The sequence below is a fragment of the Osmerus eperlanus genome, chromosome 18 (genome assembly GCF_963692335.1).
Source record: "Osmerus eperlanus chromosome 18, fOsmEpe2.1, whole genome shotgun sequence".
Lineage (NCBI taxonomy): Eukaryota > Metazoa > Chordata > Actinopteri > Osmeriformes > Osmeridae > Osmerus > Osmerus eperlanus.
Window position 1 is genome coordinate 5,146,678 of NC_085035.1, and position 26,482 is coordinate 5,173,159.

Below are 26,482 nucleotides of genomic sequence, written 5' to 3' on the forward strand. Positions count from 1 at the left end.
TCAAGTTAGGTGTCACTCACCAACATTGATCTGACAGGATCTGGCTTGAATGACGGACAGTGGCATGCAGTGGACCTGAACTCCAGGCGAGGTCGACTCAGCGTCTCCGTAGACAAAGAAGAGGCATCCACGGCTCATGCCAGCCCAGCATTTCCTGTTTTGACAGGAAACTCCCTTTTCTTCGGAGGTGAGGACAAGCTACAGGGACGATGCAACGAAACAGTACAGTAGCATGAAAACTCGGATCAAACTGCTACTTGATCACACCAGTTGTGTTTGGAGGTTTGATGGTTGATGGTTTGAAGTGGGCCCCTGGGTCTGTACGGGGTTTTTTCCTTAGGGGTTTTTTGTTTTCGCCTGTCCTCTGTTGTAGGCCTGTTCTCAGCCGAGTCTTGTCAGTTAATTACCGGCAAATGCGCAGCTACAGAGAACAGGCCAAACCCGGCTGTTGTTTATCATAACACATACTGAGAAACACACTGAGAATCCCTGTTTGCCTTCCTGTCAGCCTTGAGCTCGTGCCTCCCAGTGTTCCATCCACAAGGGGACCCTCGCTCCACTGTGAATAATAATATAACATATTTAACCCTTCATCACGAGGGGCAACAGCTTGCTCTATTTGTGACCTGCATGTGCAAGGCTTACCAGTGAGTGAGTATTGATTCGCTGCTATTATTTCGGTCTACTTCAGGCTGCCCAGATGGCGAAAACAACCTGGAGTGCAGAAACCCCTTCAATGTGTTCCAGGGCTGCATGCGCTCCATCTACGTGGATGGCAATCCCGTGGACCTGATTAAAGTGCAGCAGATGCTGATAGGGAACTTCAGTGACCTGCAAATCGACATGTGTGGAATCATCGACAGGTCAGTGCCTACCCAACGGTACCCCGTGTACAGTGACGAAGCGCGTCGATGTTCAGGCACTGTTTAACGGGTGAAGGAACGAATGGATGGATAAATGAGAGAGAGAAAAAAACAGAGCAAACTAATGAATGAATGGATTTTCGTGTTGTCGCACTGTACATTCAAATGGGTGGTACAGGACTAGGGGCGGGCACTCTTGAGATTGTGGAACACCACTTTTATCGAATGTTTAGATGCTCAAGGCTTCTCTCTTTGAATGTGAGAATTGATGATGGAGCAGTTTTCATGATCAACATCTTCCCAACACCTCCTTTCTGGCTGTCCTAAATGAATTGTATGTTTATGACAGAATTGTTTTTTGAGACAAAAAAGAAGGTTGTTTGTCACCCATTTCTTACTGTTGATAAAACTGTCAGATTTTTCAATCACCTCGCTCGATTGTTGTGTCATCTAGCTTCAACTTTATATGAGGTGGAAACTTTTTATTGATGTACTTCTTTGACAATATCATTTATTTATCTGGGTGCAGCAGTGAGAAGTGGTTGAGATTTCACCATCCAAGCAAGTCACACAGATAACAAATCAGCAGCAGGCAGCCACTACTACCTAGGTCTCATATGAAGTTTAGAGTTATTGTTTAGCCGAACACTGGAAGACTTGTGCAGAATTCTATTTGTTCCATTTCAGTCGGTTGCCGCCTTGTCACGGCTAAACTCTGGGCAACCCTCTTGGGGCAGGAGTTCTTAATATATCCTCCCTTCGTTCTTCAGTTGTGAACATGGCTACATGTTCGGCCCACCGTATCCCCTGTGTTTACGACGTGTATTATCCTCTGCTATCTACCACGTCGCCATCTTTGTTATGGCGATTATTCTTATCGCCCCATTAACATTATCATCACGATCGCCATCTTGGTCCACCTCATCATCCCCCCCCCCCCCATCTCTTCCATCGGCATTGTTGTCATCTTAATTTCCACCGTTGTTAAGGCGATTAGAGCCGCCGTCTCTCCAGACTGCGTCGGATCAGAGAGAAGCTCAACCCAGCGCTAGCCAGTCGTGAGCGATAGAACGAATGGATTACTGTCTGCATCTCCATGCTCAAGGAGCCTCACAATTAAAGTGACAATTATAAACTCTCCTTTTGGAATACTCACTCAACAATCTCTGTGCTCGGTACTTCTTGTGCTTACCATGGAGATAACTATCTCTGCTTCACTGACTTTAATTGAATTTCTCAACATGTTAATACATGGATCGTATTATTCAGATGAATAATAAATATGCTGTTGAACATAAGTCACTTTAAAAAAATAAATACTGGGGGAGATCTGGTCCCATAGCCAACCATACTGGAGCAGATCTAGTCCTATAGTCAACAATACCGGGGAAGAGCTAGTCCCATAGCGTATCATACTGGAGAAGACCTAGTCATCAAGCCAATCATACAGGAGAAGATTCGGTCCTTTTTCCAGCCATGCTGCATATGGGTCCGACATATTGCATACTGTGTCAGAAAGCATTGAGTCACAACAAATTTGCATGTAAGAAAGATCAACTTTAATTTTTTTCTTCTGATGAAAATCCTCGTACCTGCTAGAACTTCATTTCATCAATTTGAGAAGTCTGAGGGACAATCTAATAATTGTCTCCTTTTAGAAGCTCATTCCAGAGTCAATTATTGCAACTGTGTGTGTGTGTGTGTGTATGCGCGTGCCCGTGTGGGTATTGGTATGTTAGATGTTTTTGGGGGTTGAGGTCATTACTGTAGTATCATCTGATTGCACCCCTTTTTTGAAGACAGACTCCCAGATATCCAGGCAATAAACATTCAGTCATTATACAACCAGTTCTGACATTTATGAATCAAAACAAACTGTGGAACTAGAATTACACCAAGACTGAAGATGGAGTCAGACAACCTCCGAAGCAAAGTTAATTACTGTTGTACAAATTAAAAGTTCACAAAACTCCAATTAATCGAGCTGCCAAACTGTCAACACATGTCACTGGTTGAATCTTGATGAACCAAACAAACAGTGCATGTTCCATTCTATCTCTAGGATCGTTTGTGTTCCGAGATGTGTACAGACTTTATAAGCACTCCTGGGAATTTCTTTTCTGCATTTACATGAACTGCACTGTGTGCTGAATGCCTGCTCTGCCTACTGTGCTCCAGTTATGTAAAATGATAGAAACTGCATCATAACACATTTGAAGTGCATCCTAAGGAACAAACATTGGCCCAACCTGCTTATGTATTACAGAATCCTAAGAAAAACAAAGCTAAATGGAAATCAAAATTCTGCAAAGTCGGCACTTTCCTGGAGGAAATCTTGATATGTGTATATTTTTGGGGAAGATTGTCTCTATCTCTCTCACGCTGTCTCTCTCTCCGTCTCTCTCCGTCTCGCCCTGCAGGTTTATCAATCTATCCAAGTGTTAATATGGCTGTGTGGTGTGGTTGCTTGGCTGCTTGTCAGAGGGGATCAAAATAGTGAGATGTTAAAAGAGCTTCCTTCAGAGAGCCGGCTGGAGTAGGATGTGTGAGGGCGTGTGGGCGTGTGTGCGAGTTGGAACGATGCAAAATAGAGAGAGACCGGATCCAAACCAAGAGAGAAAAAGCACAGGGCCTTCGTTTCGTGTCTCTCGTGCACCCGTGTCTCGCGTGAGAGATCGCGTCGTCGCTAGAGCGGGGCCATAAATAGTGCGTACGGTTACTAATAAAACAATGCCATTGTGTAAACGTCGAGAACACGTCCTTCCTTGAAGACGACGTGCAGTTCTCAGGGTAAAGAGAACAAGGCTACTGAAGAGAGGGGCAGGGACCCATGAGAGTGTCCCTGAATTATTTATGATGCTTACCGATTTTTCAGACCACCCTTTTTCTAGGTTGGTTAGCTAAATCTCTAGACTGAGCTGCTCAAAAAAAGCCGAAAATATGAGGTACAGTAGTCAGCTGTGGTCACATTGTGAATGTTCAAAACATAATTTTAACCCAAAGAAACCACCTTGTCTATTGTTAAGACTGTCTCAATATAATTATCTCCAACCCCATAATTGTCAACATTAGTGGTATTTATTATGTGGTTACAATGACTTTTATGTTTATGTCTTGTTATTGCCCCACTTACTGAGAGCTCATTATGTTGAATACCCGGTAGAGTTTGTTTTTAACTAGTAATTTCTTGCCTATGGGGAAGATAGTTGCTTTGCTGTAAGGCTTTGTTGTGCCTTTAGTAGAAGCCATAGACATAAGTCTTATCTCTGACCGTTATTGCAGGAATTGGATATGTTTCCATATCTACAAAGGTTAGACTAACACATCATTATGTACAGTGTTACACCTTCAGTCGGTGGGCCTGTTTTTCCCAGTAGATACGGCTACACAGAGAGGTGTCTGTGGAAGCTATAGTGTCTCAGCCTCCCTGTTGTTACCTTCAGCAAGCCGAGGGGTCAGTGCGAGGTTGTGGACATGGCATGGGGTCTGTCTCTTGGAAGTTGACGTCTCTCACCGTTGACCCCCAGGGCAGGAAGAGATGACCTGTCTCCAGCAGGCTCCTCCTGACATAGCTAGCCTCTCTCTCTCTCTCTCTCTCTCTCTCTCTCTCTCTCTCTCTCTCTCTCCCTCTCCCTCTCTCGATCTCACTACCTCTCTCTTTTTCTCTCTCACACACAAACACACAAACACACACAGGCTCACGTCACACAGCCTTCACCATTGTTCTTCCTGCCTGCTGGGCTTGTCTCTGCCAGTGACTTTGCCGCTGTGACTCAGGCATGTTTGTCACCTGGCTGTGATTGGGGTCACAATGCAGAGGACTTGGACCTGGCAAGGGAGGCGGGGGGGGGGGGGGGGGGGGGCACAGGGAAAGAGAGGGAGGGGGGACGAGAAAGGGAGATGGACATGGGGCTGAGACATGGGAGAAAAATATATGTGTGTGTGTGTGAGAGAGAGAGAGAGAGAGAGAGAGAGAGAGAGAGAGAGAGAGGAGGGTTAGGGTGAGTTAGGTGAGGGGCAGAGGGATTGGCATGGTGTGTGCACTGGCAAAAGAGGGTGATTGCGCCAACCTGTCACCTGTGTGAGCTGCCTGAATGCCCGCCTGTAACAAACCAGGTGCTGGCTCTCAGCTCAGCACTCCAAATGGAAAAAAATACCCACCTTCCTCCTATCACGCTGGTCTGGAGAATGAGGTGATTTACCCCAGGCATCCATGGAGCCTCAATAGGCCTTTCCAGACCAGCATTTTCCCTAATGGTCTCTACCAGTGGGTTAGGGGAGCTCGGCTGGGAGTTCTAATGACTCAGACTCTTGTTGTGTGCGATTGGATACACCTCCCGTGGTTTCACAGTAATGTGATTTTCGCGTCGCACGCCGCCTTCCCCTCGCGCACGTTGAGCGAGACCCCGTTCCTTCACCCGACCCCTGGCTCTCTCCAGCCACGCCCGTCCAGCCACAAATCTCCTAACCTCATTCGCACCATCCAAACACGTGATCGGCCGCCTCAGACTCCGTCCCCTCCGCCGGCACCCACCCCGTCCCCCGGGTTTCTGATCCGATCCGGGGCCCGTCTCTCTTCAGGCTGAGACGGAAGCCCGAGCTCACCTTGGTGACACCGTCCTGTTGTGTGAGTGCGTGTTAATGCGGCTATCAGTCAGCCCGGAGGCCCCGCAGGGGGCCTCTGACGGACCGCTGTGTGTCTGTCTGCCTCTCTGCCTCTCACGGTTCAGGCCTCACGGTTCTGGCTGGCCACATGGATACACATCCGTCAGCAAGACACTGAACCTGCCAACAGTCATTTGCTGAGATGGAGTTGCTCGGTGTGGGGTGGCTCCGGTAGAGAGTGTATTCCTAGTACAGAGAGTGAGAAGACTGGGAATAGAGAAGTTGAGTTGATGTAGTGTGACTGTGTGTGTATTGTATGTCCTAATAACCATCATCTTGTAATGTGTTTGTCAGAGTTTTTCTTCACAGAGCGGGAGTGTGTGTGTGGGTGTGTGTTTGAGTACTGTATACTGTATGTGTATGTGTGTGTGTGTGTGTGTGTGTGTGTGTGTGTGTGTGCATGATACGGCCTGTTAAGAGTCCCTGTGCTGCAGCTCAGGCAATGAACTGGGAGGAGAGCCAGCAGCTGTAGTGTGTGTGTGTGTGTGTGTGTGTGTGTGTGTGTGTGTGTGCGCGTGCGTGCGTGCACGGGACTGACTTGAGCACCATGGACTCCTCCAGTTGTCTTCCTGAATCTTCCTCTGAGAACAGAGAACAGTGTGGAAGGCTACCTCTTCATAGACTGGCTGACCTGTCGAGCGTACTTCAGTTCCTCGCGGCGCTCCAGCCACGCCGGTATTATCCCGCGGCACACACATCCAATTAGGACGACTGCGCATCGTCCGCCCAGCCACGAGAACAGGAGACGGTTCTCCTGAGGTGCATGTTAAGCTGGGGGAGGAGCCGTTGTGAAATGCCACCACTATGAAAGAGTGCTCTCCTTCCCCGAATGAGTGCCGTGCCACTGTAGAGAGACAACTGTTCCAGGGGACATTCAGGGTCTCGCTGGATGGGGGTCGTAGTCCTTGAACGTGGTACGATAAACGTTTCTCTGCCAGCGAAGGGTTCGTTTAAGACGGAATATTTTCTCGCCGATGAACATTTTGTTACTCCTGACATTGAACTTGAGTTGTTGAAAACTCAGCGTGTTGAATATTTCCCTTCTTTTCTTTTCAGGTGCTCTCCGAGCCATTGTGAACATGGTGGGAAATGTACTCAGTCCTGGAGTACATTCCACTGCAACTGCTCCCACACAGGCTACAGTGGAGCAACTTGTCACAGCTGTGAGTCCTAAGCCCCCCCCCCCTTACACACACACACACACACACCCCATCGCACCCTCACACATGCAGAGACAGAGGATGTGCGACACACTTCCCCTCACGACTTAGCTAAACCTATTCACTCTAGAGGATATTGTTTTCGTTCCTCGTGCATGCACACAACAGCCGCCTGTTGTTTTCAAGGTCAGACTCTTGTCTGCGAGGCAGCCATAGCCTGACTGCCAGAGCCTCACGGCAAAGCCGGGCCATTGATAAGGATTAGTGAGAGAGACTTTAATGATCTGAGAGGCTTCTGTGAGTCCACTGTCATTAGAGATTGGGGGCTCACGTGAAACTAAGCACTTGTCAGTCAAACGGAATCGCTGCACCGTTTAACACTTTCACACTCGAGTGGCAGAGTGGACGAGACCGAGAGAGGACTGGCTGAGATTTTTTACGCATAATTAGATTTCAAGTAAAAGGCGGATAAATCAATGGAAGCGTTTGTAGGTGCGGGAAAAAAAGGAGATTTGTGAGATGGGGTTGTGTGACTAAACTGCTAAGATTGGGGCAAGAATGATGAGTGGCAAAGTTGCCTCTGATCTATGCCGGGTCAGAGCGCTAAAAACGAAAGATTGAGCAAGGAGATGTCTGAATGAGTAACAACGGTTACCTAGGTACTATCTGTTTTTTTTTTCTCTTCTTCTTCTTAATGATGCCATTATCTTCGGGGGATTCATTATTCATTTGAGAGGCAGCCACAAGCTGCCACAGAAAGGGGGAATTCAAAATAGTATACAGAAGGAAAGTGCACCTGGGTAGACAATGCCTGTATCCCTCAGAGAAACCGTCTCGTTTTAATCCAGCATGCAGATTTTTTCTTCTCCTCCATCCTTTCGAAAAATGATGGCGCACATCGATCATGTAGCTCTGGGCTGCGATAGAATTCAAGTACTGTGACAGTACAGTGGGAAGGCCAAGACAACTGGCTAGTCCGCGTCCGTGTCCCTGTATGACACAGCCCCCTCAATCCTACAAATCAAAGTTTGTTTTGTTTGCCCTCCTGTGATGGTTGTCAGTTAAGCTCTGTAAGATTTATATTTAGTCATTATCCGCAAATGTACACCATTCGGTAAAACTTGCGGTCAGCCCTTCTCAACCAAAATAACGAATGGAAAAAGAGATTGTATTCAGTATTGCTGTCAGGGGACTGTCAAGAGAAGATTTAACAAGACCTGAGGCAGGGTATGACAGGATATACTGACAGCAAAGAACGAAACATGCTCAAGGCTGAAAACACCTAGCGTAATCAACTTGAACTATTTGTTGACATTGTAAACCAGAAAGCGGCTCATTCACATGAAAGAAGCTCTTGTGTAATTTGCACCGTGTTGTAATTCAAGGCTCGCCGCGATGTTCTTTAAGTGGCTGATACGCGATAAGAATCATGTTAATGCATGTCGGCTGATGCACTTTGAATCAGACGCTCTCATGCCCCAATCGAATCCAACTCAAACCACAGGAATCTCTCTGAACCCGCGGGACTCGCGGGAGGGGGGTCGCAACTACATCCCTGAACCGTACGCCACAACAAACCCATTAAGTTTACCGATCCCTGTTGAAAGCTCTTACATTTATGCTAATCTGCCAGGTTTTACAGCCCTCATCATGGAGTTGTTTTGTTCCTGTTTTTTCCCCCCAAAGCCATATACGAGCGGTCCTGCGAGGCGTACAAACACAGGGGGAACACATCTGGGCTGTTCTACATCGATGTGGACGGAAGCGGCCCCATCAAACCACAGCTCATCTACTGCAACATGACGGGTAAACCATAGACATCACTGGGACTTTGTGTTTCACCTGCATGCATTACATAATCAAGCCCTTTCCTCTGGCGGCGCAATCCCACAATGCCTGCTGGCCTCCCACCACAGTGATGTCACTGCCAAGGGTTCAACCGCAGTGCCACTGATTCACTGAAAATTTGGCATATGGCTCGAATTGCCCAATGGTGTGTGTACTAGCTATCATAGCCGCCCCCCCCCACCCCCCTCTCCTCAGAGTTAAGCGCCTCATTGTGTGTAGTTGATGATGACTCTGTCTGCCCGTTGGTGGCAGACATCCCATAATATCTGACAGCCCCCACGTCTGCGATAGGCTGGCAGACACCTTTATCGGAATAATCTCGTCCTCCCGCCATACCCTCTCTGTCTCCCCACATCATTCTCATTTCCATAATTATGTATAATGAACCCCGGGTTTCCCCCCCTGTCCTCTCCTACAGATAAGACATGGATGGTGATCCAGCATAATAACACAGAGCTTACCAAATTAAAACCGTCCTCGGGGAGAAATCAGCATTTAGCCCATTTTAACTATTCGGCCGATGCGGAGCAGCTTGGGGCTGTAATTACCCAGGCGGAATACTGCGAGCAGGAACTGTCCTACCACTGCAGAAAGTCACGCCTCTTAAACACACCAGGTAAGCCCTTTTTATTAGGAGTATCGATCCCTTTCCTTTTCCAGAAAGGTCAGTCTGATTAAAAAAAAAGGCTGCTCGTTGGGATGGGAGCGCGAAGATTTGCGAGCCGGGCTTAAGCAGACATCGCAAATTGATTATCTCGCTCATTGTTGCCAATTCATTTAGGTTCGGTTTTATTTACGATAATGTATGGATAATCGACTTGGGGTTTTGCGTTTAGTGGGGCGGCTGGTTTATTTCCTTTTGTTGTGTGTCGTCGGCGTGTGCATATGTTTCTATTTTAGGCGTCGTCTACCTTGTAATAGCTTGTTTAGACACAGACCGAGCGAAGGCCCAGTTTCACCGTGTAATTGCTGTCCATTAGCTGTCTAGTTGGAGCAAGGCCTGATATCAGAAAGCAAAACAATGTCAAACCTACATAAATAATGGTATAAAATGTCAAATGCAGAATACTGTAATATGCGAGGGTGCAGTGCCGGTTTGGTGTTTAAACCCTGGCACACAGCTGTTAGATAAAGGAGATCAGAGGTGATGGATTTCGAGAGAGAGAGAGAGAGAGAGAGAGCGAGAGAGAGACAGCGAGAGAGAGAGAGAGAGAGAGAGAGAGAGAGAGAGAGAGAGAGAGAGAGAGAGAGAATCAATAAGACTTTTAACAACATGTTGGGAGGCTCCTCATGGTGTGTACAGTGTGCGTCTCTTTGTGTCTTTGTGTGTGTGTGTCCAGACGGTGCCCCTTTCAGCTGGTGGGTGGGCCAATCAGGAGACCCTCAGACGTATTGGGGCGGAGCCGTGCCAGGGAGCCAGCAATGCGCCTGTGGCCTGCAGGAAAACTGCGTTGACCCCAACCACTACTGCAACTGCGACGCCGACCGCAAGGAGTGGTACCGTACCTTTAAATCCGCACACCCTGATTTGCAGGTCGAAAGGCCAGCTTCCTCTTTCCCCAGCTGAAACTATTTAATGTCCAGACATGGGGAGGACAATAAAATATCAGTCGAGCCAAGCAGTGTCAAGGGACAAGTTCTCTCTCTGTATCTTACTGTGCTTGTCCTGAGCCATGTTGGATCCAATTCCAAAGACGCTGTAAAACACATCTATTCCTGTCCCCCTCTCAGTTTGAAATGATTTTCAAAAGACACAGCACCTGCACTGCCAGCCTCTGTATTTATAGGCAGTGTTTTTCCGGCAGCAGTGCTTCAACAGGTGATGGTAAACACCATCTGGATATATGCGCTCATTTAAAATCCAGTTATCCCGTGTATGTATTTCTATGCGTGATTTCCTGGTCCTATAAAGATAGAGTAAAAGTGGTGATGGAATTGGATTATTGAATTTTTTCGGAGGTTGTCTGGTATCCTTCTGTCGTTTCACTGTCAGCCTCCTGTCTTTGTTACCCCAGGGCCAATGACTCAGGCCTGCTCGCCCATAAGGAGCACCTGCCTGTGAGAGCCGTCCTGATTGGTGACACACAGAGACCTGGCTCTGAGGGAGCCTATCAAGTTGGCCCCTTGAGATGCCATGGCGACAGTAAGTACTGACTGTCCTCTCATTCCATGTTGGTGAATTTCATAGAATTATAATTCAATGACTGGCTGCTTGCTTTGGATATATCCCCAGATGATCTGCTTCTACAGTATGTTCACATCTGTACAGGCATAGTGACTGTTTTACTGCATAGATATCCGGCTTTTCCAGATTTGTGCTCAGTGAAATGCAGTATACTTTTCCCTCGTCACAATGGATACATGTGAATGTGTGACTGCTATGCGTAGACCTGGAGAGTGCGTTTGGCCCAATCTCCTCAGTAACCTCCAGATTAATCATGGTGATTATCCAAAGTCGGTCTTCTCCTCATGCTAATTCAAGGTTCTCATTTTGCCCGTCAGTCATACTTTAATTATGTACTCTAGTGATTATACAAAGGAACTAATTACGTATTCAAAAAACATTAGCTGGATGGTAGCAAAAACAATGCTCCCTTTCATGTTTACTCGTTGATGGTCGTCGCTAATCAGGTAATAATTTACTGATCAGTCTCAATATTATTATTATAATTTTTTATATATATAATTGCAGCCTGGCTTACCTGAAATGTATCCTTTCAGTAAATTGACAACAATTTTCAATGTGTCGCTGAAATTATACATTTGTGATCTAATTAAGCGCGAGTGGACTTATTCATGGCGAGTTTAACCTCATTAGGGGTGTCATGAATGAAGCCTTTTCTGTTCCGTTTCAGAGAGCTTCTGGAATGCTGCCTTTTTCAACAAGGAGACCTCTTACCTGCATTTCCCCACCTTCCACGGAGAGCTAAGCGCAGACATCTCATTCATGTTCAAAACCACTGCCTCCTCCGGGGTGTTCCTGGAAAACTTTGGCATCAAAGACTTCATCCGGATTGAACTGAGCTGTAAGTGGAGGTTCTCTGCCAACTGCATTGCTCAAATCCTTATTGCGTGATGCCATACTCGACACCATTTTGATATTATTTGGCTTCTTTTCGACAGCTTTATGGCCAAGATTGAATTTACAAGTGTTATAATCCTCTGAATTGTGTTATCATGGGCGAAATCCTCTAAATTGCCCCTCTGCTTCAGAGGAGAGGGAAACACTTTTGAGAAACAACACAAATATGACATAAACACTGCAGCACAGCCAAACCGCCATGATACTTTTTTTTCCCTCAGGGAAATTATCGCTGTGACACAGTTAGAGCAATGCACAGAATGGTGTGGATGATATACTTCTTTTACGGTGACTTTGGGTCAGATACCACTGCATTGGTACGTCCTGGCATTTGAAGTTTTCTGTGAATTAGAGACTGTCGCGGTGTTATTGTTTCGTCTGCCGCCTGCTTCCTCTGCAGATAATCCTCACCCCTGCCGTACACTGACATTCCCTGAGGCCTTTGTGGTGGTGGAGTTGGAATGGAACTACTATATCTTTTTTTTTTCATTGTTGTGTATTGTCTTTGCTCATTTTCTGCGACATCTGTAGTGAAGCGTTAACTTCGTGAAAGTGGCACTGGATGTTATTGTCTCTGCAGACAATAGCCAGGGGTGATGGATTAGACTGATGTGAGAAGAGACTCAGCAGGCTGGAGGTCCATGCTCCTCTCTAAGAGCCTGGCCTTCAAAACTTCACAGAGCTCAATGAACCCTCCAGCATGGCAAACACCAGAACCAAATGACGGGGTGGGCACATACAAACGTGACCATTGTGAGGCATTTTGTGAAACCACGGGCTCGGAACGTTTTTTAATGACGTTTCTCTAATGAGAATTAAAATGATGGGGTTGGGGGGTTGGGGGGGGGGGGGGGGTTCACCGAAAGCTTTTGGAAATGAATTTGAATGTTTCCTCTCAAGCTTTTGGTTAAGATCGTTCCCAGAGGAGATGCTGCAGTTTACGTGCTCGCTTGAATGAACTCTCCATACATTCACTCGTAATTAGCTGACGACATTATTGAACCGTGAAAGTGCTGCTTGCTATTTTTACCCCTCTGTGCTCTTCCTGTCCCTCAAACAGGTCCCCTTGGTGACATCTAGCAGGCTAGGCTATAGGAGCCAAGGGAACTGGGATGAGAATACCAAAGATGTGGGAACAGATGATCAGCCTTTTTTAACAAGTTGTTTTCACTGTGTCTGATGACAGACTGGGCGTCTGCCCCGCCCAAGTCCCATTCATTCCAAGTCATCAGCTCAGTGCACAGTCTACGGTCTAGGAATCAAGAGGAGGTGCTCTTAAGGCCTCTCACAGAGTGCAACGCGTGTACTGCACGACTGCTATTCTTAATCAAAGTAAAAAAAACAAAATAAAAATGCCACCGACAAGCATTTTTTTGCTGTATACTGTATTTTACGATGATAGATTTGGCAAGCTGGAACTCTGAGACTGTTTCGTCTTCGGCTTGGACACCTCAACATTTTTCTTAATTGAGTAAAGTTTGTGTAGGAAATTGGAAGCTTCATAATCAGCTGATCAATCAACAGTGCACTCCCACCTGGGAGTGGAGCTGTGTTTGGAGCCCTAGCTGCAGGGACAGGTTCTGCAATGTGTCATTCTGGCCCTGTGGGAGAGCACTTCACAGACACGCCTGAAACAATCAAGTGACTGGTCTCTTCAGGCTACAGATATTTTCCAGATGTCCCAGCCTATGGTTTTGTTGATTATCCGCCAATCCTCTCTGGGAGTGAGCGTCAAACTCTCCACCAGTGGAACATCGCCTGACCGTCGCATAATCCCAAATGCAAAGTGTGTGTGTGTGTGACACATCTCTCCCCTGACCCGCAGCTTCTTCCGAGGTGGTCTTCTCGTTCGACGTGGGCAACGGGCCGCTGGAGGTGCGGGTGGAGACGAGCACCCCGCTGAACGACGACAGGTGGCACGCGGTGCGAGCCGAGCGCAACGTGAAGGAAGCCTCGCTGCGCGTCGACGCCTCCCCCGCCTCCACGCAGAAGGCCCCGGCCGACGGACACATCCATCTTCAGCTCAACAGCCAATTATTCGTGGGTAAGGAAGAGAACCGCGGTGCTTATTACAGCCAGGGCGAAAGTAAACGCAGGAGATGAGGCTGCTGTCGGTTCTTTGGCCCGAATCTGGCGTCCCAGCCACGGGGCCCCCTGAGAACAGGCCTGGATGAATGTGCTCTCGGAGTGAGGGCACCGGGAGATTCTGTTGTTTGCCTCGACCCGGCCCAGAGCAATTTAGAGAAAGGCATCCTCTTGTTGGCTTAGCAAAAAGACAAAGAATGCTCGCCTCGTATAGGTCATTTCCGATGCTTTTGTGAATATTTTTGCAGTTTCTTTGGTATTTTTACGTTTGAATTCATGTTCATGGACTCATAAATAGATGGTGTACAAGGCCTTCTCTGTCTTCTCTTACAGGGAGATGAGGTAATGACATCTTAGGACTATGCTGCTTTGTTGGCAGAATGCCATCATCGGCGGTTTTCTATAGAACATGCAGGTGCTGAGTGGACTGTTTCTGAACACTAAGCGATAATCAGTTTCAATAAATAACCGCCACTCAGAACATGATGGGTTGGATCATGTGATTCGCTGTGTGTGTGCTTGTGTGTTTGTGTGCATTTCTGATTAATGCATTCGTGTGTTGTTGTGTCTTTGTGCATTGTTGGGTGAACATTAGGGTGTTGTTGTTGTGTGTGCGTGTGTGTGTGTGTGTGTGTGGAGGGGGGGGGGGGGCTGTGTGTAAACTTGCACATTGATATACATTTGCTTGCTTGCATGTTAAGTATGTTGACTCATGTCAGACAGCTGAGATTGGAAATTCTTTATCCTAAAACGAATGCATAAATCACATAGCGCACAAATGCCTGTGAAATGGCCTGAACACTGATAAATCTTATCAATACCTTTAAGCTGTTCCTCACTGTGTTCACCTCAATCTACATTCTGTGTGAAAATGAGCAAACACAAGCAGTCTCAGTGTATTGTATAAGGGGTTATCTAGAAGCAAATATTGCAGAATGCCTGCTATTATCTGGAAACCCTCATTTTCAGAAATACAGTCTAATCCTTGGTCCGATGTAGAAACAGGGTGCTAAAATGAATATTGATTTAACATCGTTTTTAGCATGTGATCCCCTCCTGCATTGCCTGTGTGCGTTACTCAAACTTTTTTATGGACATTAGACTGCAGATGCCAGCTTATTCCTGCTATTCATGTGAAGCTAATGACAGCATCTGCACGATGTGCAGTGATAATGATGCATAGTGATTTACATTTTAATTTGTAAACCACCCCATGGTTTATAATGTCTGTTGTGTACAGCGTGTCTTCTGGCTACATGCTGTGCGTAATGTTATCCAACATATGGTCATGCTTGCTTATGTAAGACGACATTCAGGAGAATGGAATACATTCTGACTGGCTTGCTTTGATGTTGGTTTGGAATGGCTTTGAGATCGTCGTATTTGATGTGCCATCAAAGGTTTCCTTCCATTGTTATGAGTGAAAGCTGTCTTGAATTTGGAGGACTTGCTGTGGATGGTATTTGACTTGACATTATGTTGGTGTTTCTACTCACTCCTAATACTGTACAGGAAAAACAGTATTTCCCTCCTTGGTTTTGGTTGGTTGGTCCTTGGTGCTTGTCCACAAGGACACGCCTGCTTTCCCAGTCACAGCTCACCGAAAGTATGAGCTGTCTCTGATGCGCAATTACCCAAAGATGATTACATCCCACAGGACTGTGAGGCTACTAAATTTTCCCTCTGTTTAATGGCCCGGGCATCACTCTCCTTCAACAAGGAACCCAAAGCATATCTCCTTCCAGTGGATGCGGGTTAGGATAGTTTTGACTGTTGTGCTGGTCCTCTGCAGTGCTGTGGGGTGTTCACGTCTGACTAACAGCATATTGAGCAGGGCCTGGCAAGCAGGGAGCCTCATTGATTTCGGAGCCGTGGCTGAACCCGGAGAACAATCTGAACTGCCAAGGCTGAGGTATGGGAGCGAGCCAGAAGAAGAAGGAGAGGAGGAGGAAGAGAGAAAGGAAGGTTAGCAGCGTGTTCTGCAGCTGGCAGGCAGACAGGCGCCTGATAAAACTCAGCTCCCCCTGAATGTGTTTTGCCTCCCACAACTTTGTTTTCATCGCCTTGTCGCACTAAAGCGCCTTTTGTCATCTCGCGGCGCGTTGACAAAAGTTGTGCTCTCGGGAGCGCAGAGGTGGCACATGAATCTGTCTGCATTGCACCTCTGCCCCCGTCACACGAATGAGCCAACAATGGATGGTGGGGGCAGTATGAAAAGAGACAGGACGGAGAGAAAGCGCTGGAGGAGAAACCTGTGACTCTGTGTTGTTTTGTGTCGGCAGGAGGCACAGCATCCAGACAGAAGGGTTTCCTGGGCTGCCTCCGCTCGCTGCAGCTCAACGGCAAGACCCTGGACCTGGAGGAGCGGGCGAAGATCACGCCCGGGGTGAGGCCTGGCTGCCCGGGCCACTGCAGCAGCTACGGAGGCCTGTGCCAGAACCACGGCCGCTGCGTGGAGAAGTACAACGGCTTCATCTGCGACTGTGGCCAGTCTGCCTACACAGGACCCTTTTGTCAGAAAGGTACAGAAACATCTCGCTGGTTCATCAAGGTGAACTGCTCGATCTGGTTCTCAGCTGGTCTAACCTCAGGATCCACATTTGTCGTTGTTCATTAAGTCACGACCCAAAAAGTATTCAATTTAGAAACAATTATAATTTCTTTCCCCAAACCAATTTGTTTAGTAATCCACAATGTCAGCAGGTAATGTTCCTGTGCGCTGCAGTTTTGATTGACACTTTGACATTTGTGTTCAGGAACGCGGGCGGCACGGTGTGAGCCTACACACCTTTTGAAAATAAAAACGCACCATAGGAGGTTTGGTAACTTTATATCAAAGTTTGACTTTTTGACAGGGCCGAAGCCTACGCCCCCTCCACACCAGCTCACCTTAGGCTCTTCATCTTCAACCACCAGTTGAGAAACATGGTGCTAGATGATCAATGTAGAACATGAACCCGGTATTATATGTGGTAATTGTTGATTTATTCACTTGGGGGTATCACGGTGTTCACAATTCACAACAATGCACAGTTAATAATTGAAAACAACCTTGAGGTAATTGTGTCACTGAACACAGAACATAGGCTGATCTTCACCCAGTTTCAATTGAGAGGGCCAATTGGAGAGGAGCAGTACCAGTGCTATCATCCAATAAGAGCCACAACTTGTGTTTTTATAATGTAAGTGGGATTGTTTCCACTGAAATATCACAATTTTATTTTACATAAACTCGTCAGATGTATTTCATGATAATTTCAAATTACCCCTCTCCCAAAAAAAGAAAAAAAACTCAGATATTGGACCTTTTAACGCGTGGGCATCGCAAATAATGACTGTGTCAAAAGATCAGGCATCTATGTCGTCCGGAGAACCTTTTAAGCTTGCTTCAAACGCATCCACAAGAAGTACTTCCTATCTGTGAACTACATCAATGGCTTGAATCCAGAGTGTTTGCTCAAGTGCTTTGATGTATGTGAGTCTTCTTAGGAGGAGGTTGACTATGTGAAGCAGGGAGGAACACATGCCTTTAATAATGAACTATTATGCTTACGTTTCCCCTGGAATTATCACTTACTTAGCAGCACAGTGTGCATAACCTGCAAGATGCTACCTCGAAACTAAAGAGGGCTTAATTAAAAGGATCCACACCTTGCATAGTACCTTTTCTTCAGATGGTTTAATCAGCTGGTTTAATGCAGCTATCAAAGGACTAACAGTGTCGATTATACTGTTCGTGACACATGAAATAAAGAAACAAAGTTTGCGCTAAAGTTAGAATCTAAGGGCTTACACTCGAACCACACTACTTGAAATTACACAGCTATTGAATTTCTGGACAGTCATTTGGTTTCATGTTTAAAATGAATACTATTATAGCAGATGTAGGACAAATCAGGAATTTCTTATGTACTTACAGTAATTTATCACAGCTCATTCCTTCATATCGGGTCAAGTGTGTGTGTGTGTTCCTACTTTGACCTATGTTGCGTTCGGATGACAGTCATGGGCCTGTGATGTCGTTTCTACCTGATTGTGGAACAAACACCTGCTAGCTATATGTTTTCTTTGTTTTCCTCTTTCTACCATAAATTCTGTCCATTGACGTTCATGCCTCAGAGAGACTGTTCTTGTATCGCCGTGTGTTTGAACTGGTCACTTTCATGTCGAAGGGTTTGATCAACTCTCTCCAATCAACCGGCTGTCCAACACTTAGAAACCCTAAACCGACGGTCACTCCCTTCTCGTGGAGCTAGACAGAGGCTTTCCTCCTCTGAGGTAACCCAACAGCAACACCCCTTCCCTTTGTTGTCCTCGTTCCAGAGGTCTCGGCTGCCTTCAAGCCCGAAACCTCGGTCACGTACACCTTCAAGGAGCCGTACGAGCTGAACCGGAACGCCAGCGGCCTGCCCTCCTCCATCTTCTCCGAGCTGACCCTGGGGGGGGAGAACGTCACCCTGAGCTTCAGCACCACGCAGACCCCAGCTCTGCTCCTCTACGTCAGCTCCTACTACAAGGAGTACCTGGCCGTCCTCCTCAACAGGAACGGTGAGGCCGCGGGCAGCCCCGCCGACTGCGGTGCTCCGCGGCAGGCCTTAATGCCTGCCACTTCAAACGCATTATGCAGCGCCACAGACACACACACACGCGACTTCTCTAGCTTTGGCGGATTCATTTGGATTAATCGGAGTCTGTAAGTCCCCCTAGACTCAACTCTGTCAGACCCCATTGTGTCTTGTTCACGCAGAGTCAATTATTCGGCAGCGTCTCAGCTTTTAGGGACTGAGATCTCGGGAGGGCTTTAAATAATGCTGAAGATTCTTAATCTTAATTCTTAATGTGACAAATAGGCACATTAAGAATTCATAATATAAATATGAATCAAGTGTCTGTATAATGAACTGATGTGTGAAGTACTATTGTATATAGTATATACAGTACAGTAATGACTCTGTCATTCACTTTTGGTCTAGATATAACGACTATAAGTGTATGTTATAGTTGGCCCACGGTATAATGATAAGTACAGCTGTTTAATATACAGCTCTGGAAAAGAATTAAGAGACCACTGCACCTTTTTCTTTCATTTTTAAAAACATTGAGAAGGTCAATTATGAGTGAGGAACAGAAGGGTAAACATTTAAGAGACCACTCAAAATTGTCCTTCTCAACTTTTTTTTTAAGGAAAGAAAAAGGTGCAGTTGTCTCTTCATTTTTTTCCAGAGCTGTATGTATCTGGAAAAGATTGGCCCTAAAAGATCCGAAGTACTGTGACTGCACGGTGCCACCATAGTGATCCATGTATTTCAGCAAACTGTAGCTCTCTTCCCTGAATCTCCAATTAAAGCTAAGAGACAGCTTTCTTCTCAACTCTAGATGGACAAATTGACTCGTCGCTTCTCGCGCTGTTGTCTTCTTGGTAGACTCTATCCCTCCATGTCAAACAGAGAGCCAAGATTTGTCTCAGAGCCCACATTGGTTTAAAAAAGTCGAGGTGGAGTCGACGGTTCTGTTCTCTTTCCTTTCCTGTTCTTGTTTATCTCCCCAACCCATTTTTATGGAAACCCCAAAGGGTAACATAAAAAAACAAACATTAGGCATCTTAATCTATGTTTTTTTTTATGTTTTTAAGTTGTTTGAATGCAGTGTTTATGACTTTAGATCACAGGTAGAATAAATTAATAGCTTACTTTCGATCTCAATAGAGGCTATCTATCTACAGATACAACAGATATCTGGAGGTAATATCACACTTTTAATCAGCAATATTGTTTATATTTATTCTGTGGCCCAGAATGGGAAATCAAGATAAATGGAGTGAACAATTCAAACAATTTGCAAAGTCATCTCTCCTTTCGAGCTGCTGTGCCTTTGTGTTAACTGATAGTTATTGTATTATTGCCTCAAAAAAAGTGTTCTGACATTGCGGGAAAATACATCTTAAGTCAGTATTATGTGGCCGGTGGATAAAAAAGCATAATTTTTTAAGATCCATTGTCCCATTCATCTGACTGCTCAGTCTCATCTTCCCAGGCCAGCAAGACACCAGCAGTGTCTTTATCAAAGCTCTGCTGATACTTAATGCCCTGCAAATGATGAAAATGAATTTGATTTAGTGGATCTGTAACCGATAGGGAATTTGATATTAATCCTCTTAACTGAAGGCTTTGTAGGCTTATTAATTCTGTAACTCCCGTCTTATACATTCCGATTTGCTTTGAAAGGCGTAAACAATCTTTTCCAGGATAAACAGTGCCACGCAGCAGGCGGGAGATTTTAATCTGCGCACACTCATCGAGGGCTTCTCTCCCTGTCTCTGAAGGTTACCTGGATGTTAAGTATAAACTGCAGATGAACAAAGATGCTGAGGTGATGAGGACTAACGTCAGGAACCTGGCCAACGGACAGCTCCACAGAGTGTCCATACGGAGACTCTCCGAGGCTGTCGCCGTGCAGGTAACGTCTCATCCATAACCACGGCAAGTCCGCAGTCAGCGTCTTTTGGCAGACACACGCCAGAAGGACACAATCCGTGCCTAAATCCGGAGAGGCGAGGCTCAGCTACGCAAGCTTCCAGGCTCCTTTAACATTTGCGCGTGCTTTTGCGATCCCCGTAGCGACGAAATATGAACTGCTGTTTGCGGCAGCATCAGTTCGACTTTGGATATTGTTTGACAGAGTTAATGTTTTGGCTTTACCAATACCTCTGTGTCTGCCAGGTTCCCTGGGGAGAGCCAATGGCCCTTTGCCACGGCCACAGCAGGTGTCGACTTCACACTGCTTCGCCACGCTGCCTTTCTTTGTCCGAATGCACCCATCCCAACTGTCAGCCATTGTCTGTTGGCATTCACTATGCACACTCGCTATTCACAGACAACATTAATGATTCTGAAGAGGAACCGAGGAAGAAAAGGAATACGATAGCAGAGGAGCATGAAATCAATAAAAGTTTAAGAGAAGTCTTCCTCTGGGGTGAAATCAGACTTTGACAGACGGTACTAGGATTGAGTGTACAGAAAAGTAACCGTCTGACATCTTTTCCAGGCAATTCTCCTCACTCGACTTGTTAACTCTGGTCGAAGTGTGTGCAATCGTATCTGAAGTATAGGATCTACACACCGTTCTTTCTTTCTCCAATCGCAAGGGCTGACTCGACCACACACAACACACATGCTTCTCTGTACAAACTGAATCTCATGGCTTACTGGGTATTTACTGGTCTGAGGCAAAGTACATGTATGTGTGTGTGTGTGTGTGTGTGTGTGTGTGTGTGTGTGTGTGTGTGTGTGTGTGTGTGTGTGTGTGTGTGTGTGTGTGTGTGCATTTGTGTGTGTTAGTGTAGCAGAGGGAGAGGGGGGTTCCGGAGGAATCAACAGTTGATTTCCCTTTATTGAGTATTTGAAGTTACTTAAGCAGGAACCTGCCACACTGAGAAATCCCTTTAGTGGACGTACTGGAGGTGCTACTGAATTTGTTGTTCATTTAATCTACCCTCCAAATTCCTCCTGTAAGCCTACATAAATAATGGCCAGGATTTACATTCATTGCTACAGAAAAAAAAAAACATCAATTAGTTTAAGCTGTGGTCCTAATCACAATTTGAAAATGTGATTCAAAAGAAAATCTGTCCAGTCTCCAGCACGCTCCTTTCCCTTTTTAATTGAATGGCAACGACTCAACAGCAAAGCAATGATGTGTTTAGAGCACTCTGAAGAGCAGGCTTAATTAAAGCGCTCTCCACGGAAGAATACATACTTAATAATTTGACACATCAAAGTGTCCGAGTCTGTTCACTCTCTCTGTAACCCTCAACAATTCACAGACCCATTTTGCCTTTCTCAGATTGACCAGCATGCAAGAGAGGACTTCAATCTCACATCTGACGTGGAATTCAACGCTCTCCAGTCGGTTGTTATGGGGAAAGTGTCTGGTGAGTAAGGCTACATTAGTGGCGGAGAAGGCCAGCCTAGTTAAAAGACTGATTTGAATAAAAGGGTAGAGAGGCTGTGACAGTGACATTTTCAAGAGCTTTTCCTGATTGCTCTAACATACGGCTTTCACACCAATTGAAAATATTATTCAAATTATGAATAAGAACTACTCACCTCTGCTATGCAATGGCCCCATTAGTAATCATTTTGTATTACTCTGTGTTTTAGAAACATAGTTTGAAGGAAGACCTGGAGAAATATAATGGAATTCTTGCCATTGTTTGTTCAGTCAGGCAATTTCAACTGAACATGGCATGTTATCATCAACGGTGTGTGTCTGTTTACTTAAATTTAGAATATTATTAGCTTTATGTATTATACATAGTCTGCCTAGCTGAAGAAACAAGCCACTCCATGCGGGTAATGCTAATATCTGTGCTAGCATTGGACCTCTGCTTTTAGTAATAAAAGTAATTGAAAGGAGCAGGAACAGACAGTTCATAGCTTACGGTCACTGCATTCCCATACAAACTAATGAGAACGTTTGCACGGGGTCACTTCAAAATCCATGTTTGTTTCTGTACAACAAACAAAGCCCCTCGTATAGGAATGCACTCCGGATTCATAAAATGTTGCCAACTACACATCCATGTCGTGGTACGTTCTTTGAGTGATTTGGCTCTGGCATGATTTATTCATGCTTTCTCTGGACTCCCATTTGTTAAAAATCGGAATAATCCGGAAGGTCCAATGACATGTGGGAGTAAGGGGGGGTAGTGGCTGAGGGCGGGCAGCTCTGCGAGTGGCCCTGCCCTGTGCTAGTGTATTGGGCCTGACCTGACCCATGTTAGCGCGCGACCGAGCATCCCCCCTTTGCCCACTCAGCGGCGCGAGTGTCATATCAGGATCAAAGAGGCAGCATGAAAGTGGATTCAGTGTCATTCCCAGCCAGGCTTGTCATCGATCACGCTAACAAATGGACCTGTAATGAATGTAGAGCCTGAGACTCAGCCGAGAGAGAGAGAGAGCGAGAGAAAGAGAGAGGGAGCGAGAGAGGGGGGGGGGAAGGAGAGGGAGAGAGAGAGAGAGGCAGGGAGAGGGAGAGCGTATGGAGGACAGAGAGTGTATAAAAAAAAACATGAGTAAAAAGCCTGCTGGTGTAGCATAACCTTCTCAGTAGCAGTGGGATTCAATGCCAGAGGATGGGATGGCCTTTTGAAAGCAGAAATCATCAACATGCAGATTCGCTCCATTAAATTAACAGGCAGTAGGTGTCTCATGAGGGCCAGTGAAGCAGATGCCCTGTAAATCTCTCCTAATATCTCCGAGACCTCAAGCAGCACCAGTGACAGGCTTAGTGGTGTCTTTCTTTACTGCTTTGTACCTATTGTGATGAGCTGCTGCTGCGGAGGTATGCTCGACGCTGAATCAATGCGGGAGTGCAGGTCACATGACTTGCTCGAGCCTATAGGCAGATCTCATCGGGGATCAATGTCAATCTGATGTCTTCTCCTCAGGCCTGTTCAGGTTTCGTCAATTAAAAACCCTTCTATCTGTCCTGATGGAGACACCCGTGTCAAATATGTGTTATCTCTCGTTTGTCCCCCTCCATCCTTACGTCCACCCCATCTGTCTGATGGTCTTCCCAGAGTCGGGTGAGCTGGATCCCGAGATCTCCAGGCTCGGAGCCCTGGGTTTTAGCGGCTGCCTGTCCGTGGTCCGGTTCAACTCCATCGCGCCCCTGAAGGCCGCCCTGCTGTACCCCGACACCAGCCCCGTCATCGTCACGGGACCCCTGACGGAGTCCGGCTGCGGCTCCTCCTCGCCGTCCAATCCTTACGCGGCAGAGACCACGCATTCCCTGGCAGGTAAAACAGGGGCCGCATGCCTATCTGTGATTGGCTGGGTTACGTTTTTTTCGGTCTCCACGGTGACACGCTGGGAGGGCCGTCTGTCGTGAAACTCGCATGCTTCTCCTTATCTTCAGTACGACTTGAAAGGTGTCCGTTTTTTTTTTCCGTGAGGCTCCTTCTCGAACTTTACCAAGGGCTCATTTAATACGTACACCATCTTCCTTGTTCATTAAACTAGAATCAAAATGATTTCAATTACAAAGGGAGTCAGGTGGCTGAGCGGTTAGGGAAGCGGGCTAGTAATCTGAAGGTTGCCAGTTTGATTCCCAGCAGTGCCAAATGACGTTGTGTCCTTGGGCAAGGCATTTCACCCTACTTGCCTCGGGGGAGAATGTCCCTGTACTTTACTGTAAGTCGCTCTGGATAAGAGCGTCTGCTAAATGACTAAATGTAAATGTACAATGGCAGATGAGTTAATGAATTTGAATGAGAGACAAGGGGGGGGGGGGTTATTTGCATAATCACTCCTTCGTGGTCGTTATCCTGCGGTTCATGCCGTTTTGGTAGTTTGACGATGTTCTGGTGTGTTTTAAATGGGCCCCGTCCTGACTGATTTCTGATGCTACTGTCGCTGTCTTCTTTTCCCTCTCTCTCTGTCTCTCTGCTCTCTGTCTTTCTGCTATAGACCACTCTGGTACTGTAGGTACTGGGGAGCCTATAGTCAATGCAATCAAGAGTGACTCTGCTTTGATTGGAGGTAACAGCAACATGTTCATTAGAAATACGTATGAATGCATTTGCATACATTCCGACTGTGTAAAGCATGAGGCCATAACAGATAATAAGTATTGTGTCAGGCATGTAGAAAAAGCATTCTCTATATTATAAAGAACTAGAGAACTTTTTTTTATTAAATCATTCAGCTTTTAAAGGGGCTCTTCCACCGATTCATAGTCATGACTAACATATTTGAATTGATAAGAAAAATGTTATTTCATAGTCCTTCTTAAACTGTCTAACTCAGTGAAAATGCACAAAGGACACCAAAACTAATTAAACGTTTAAAGAAATGATTTGCTGATTAGGGAACTTTTTACAGCTATCTTCAAATACTTGGCCATTTTAAAACCACTGTAATGTAGCATTAAATTGAGTCTAGCAGTGTTCTGGCACTCCAATTATATATGTCTTTTCCTCTCGATAGTGGAATGTGTCAGTGTACCAAGGACAGTGCGTATTATTAATGTGAAAGTCTGCAACATTTATGAGAATTGAACTGAAATTCTTCTTGTTATGGTATGCAGATATAAGTCTGTTAAATGCACTTTACAGTTAGATTAGTAAGACAATCAGAGAGCTTTGAAAATAAATGAAAGTCCTAAAAGTGAGGGATTGGCAAACATTTTCTGTGTAATTATGTGAACCTTAGACAAATTCCACGGTGCAAATTTTCGGTATGAGAAAAATAAAATCATTAAGTTGTCTGAAAAACAGCAGTCTCTGTTGTGTGCGTAAGATTACAGTTTTAGGGTTGAATATCAAACGATGTATCGAGCATGGTGTGCGTGGTGCATGCAGTATGTATGCTTTATCGTTTTCACTTGCTAGGCAAGTCAGTTGCTGGTCAGACAATATAACTCAGGGTCGAAAGGGAATTCGAAATGCCTGAAGCACCGCTATTGTCTGCTTAAAATTACGGCGGCATATTCATTGTCTGTTCACCATTGTACATTTGCAGGTGTTATTGCCGTTGTGATATTTGTCAGCCTGTCTGCCCTGGCACTACTAGCAAGGTTCCTCTACCGGCGGAAAGAGACATTTCAGAGTCAGCCTCCAAAAGGAGTCAAACCTGACGACAGTCCCGAGTTCCCTTTCAACAGCGAGGCCAACTCTCAAAATGTACTGAGTGAAAACCAGAAGGAGTATTTCATATAAGGCCTCCCCCCTATCCCCCTCCTCCCCTCGCCCCCCGCCCCCCAAGACCTTTAAATGATGGGCTGACCCGGAGAAGATGAGTAGGGACTGAAATGCCCTGCCAAGCCCAGAGACATTAACATTCACAGTGCATTACACACACAGGCCCCTCGAGCCACTGCCGACAGAAGCCAAACAAGATGTGAAGACAAAACACGTTATTTTTGTCCTGTTCCTCTTTGTTTTTCCCCCTCTTGTACATATGTTCTCGATATTACAATTAAAAAAGTGTTGATGGACATTTAAAGGTGTTGATAACGTTGTTGTTGAAGAGACTCTTTAACAATGTTATTTAAATTAAACTTCAGTTATTTTCAAATGTAAATGTCACATTTTGTCTTTATAACAACTATCGACTACTAGTCCTTTCCAGTGGTATTGAAATATATCCTTGTTTGTATCTGCTGGTTATGAAGATTCCAATACAATACATGTTCCAATGAAACGAATGATTGAGTTGAAAGTATTTTTGGTATTAAGGTGTTATACTTTCATGAGAGTTGAGAAGTCTGAACCATGCTTTCTCCCTTTCTTTTGACTGTGTGTCAACAATGACACACCATCTTGTTTTTTTGTACTTGACCCGCATCATGTCAAACCAGTTGACCAAATGACATCATAGTTCCAAATACATGTGATCATTATTGGACAACAGCATTGTAGTTGCACTGACTTAACATGTACAGTACTTATGTAAAAACAAAAACTTCAGTATGTTTTCTTTTCAGGACTTTCCTCAGCAAGAAGTACATGTGATTTTTTGTGCTTTCTGTGCATTATTCTGGACAAAAAAATAAAAATAAAGCTTTGCCATAAATACATTGCCTTTTTTTTCTTTTTCTTACATTTCTCACCTTCTGCAGGTAGACAACTTTTCACTTTTCCCTGAAAAGCTTTGAAAAGAAAGAAAAAAACAGGATTGATTGTCACAATCTTCTTCACTGCGCAGTACTTTTCTTTTTTTGAAATGCAAATCCTTGTTAAAATAGTGTCTGTGGCTGGCAGGTAGGCAGTGATTCAT

At 45.6% G+C, this 26,482-nt stretch overlaps 1 protein-coding gene across 2 annotated transcripts in view; it reads left to right on the forward strand.

Annotated features, from left to right (window-relative positions):
• Positions 1-26,278, forward strand: part of cntnap3 (contactin associated protein family member 3) — a 55,290-nt gene extending 29,012 nt beyond the window's left edge. The window contains exons 9-24 of one of the 2 annotated variants that reach the window (XM_062484373.1): positions 38-187; positions 692-863; positions 6,585-6,691; positions 8,375-8,494; positions 8,955-9,152; positions 9,877-10,033; positions 10,552-10,679; positions 11,392-11,562; positions 13,444-13,662; positions 15,986-16,225; positions 18,027-18,251; positions 20,026-20,159; positions 21,546-21,633; positions 23,284-23,502; positions 24,173-24,244; positions 25,226-26,278. In XM_062484373.1, coding sequence (XP_062340357.1) covers positions 38-187; positions 692-863; positions 6,585-6,691; positions 8,375-8,494; positions 8,955-9,152; positions 9,877-10,033; positions 10,552-10,679; positions 11,392-11,562; positions 13,444-13,662; positions 15,986-16,225; positions 18,027-18,251; positions 20,026-20,159; positions 21,546-21,633; positions 23,284-23,502; positions 24,173-24,244; positions 25,226-25,422 — 2,597 coding nt within the window. In that variant the 3' untranslated portion in view covers positions 25,423-26,278. The remainder of the gene's footprint in view (positions 1-37; positions 188-691; positions 864-6,584; positions 6,692-8,374; positions 8,495-8,954; positions 9,153-9,876; positions 10,034-10,551; positions 10,680-11,391; positions 11,563-13,443; positions 13,663-15,985; positions 16,226-18,026; positions 18,252-20,025; positions 20,160-21,545; positions 21,634-23,283; positions 23,503-24,172; positions 24,245-25,225) is intronic. The other variant, XM_062484374.1, reaches the window with a different exon arrangement.
• The last annotated feature ends 204 nt before the right edge of the window (positions 26,279-26,482 follow it).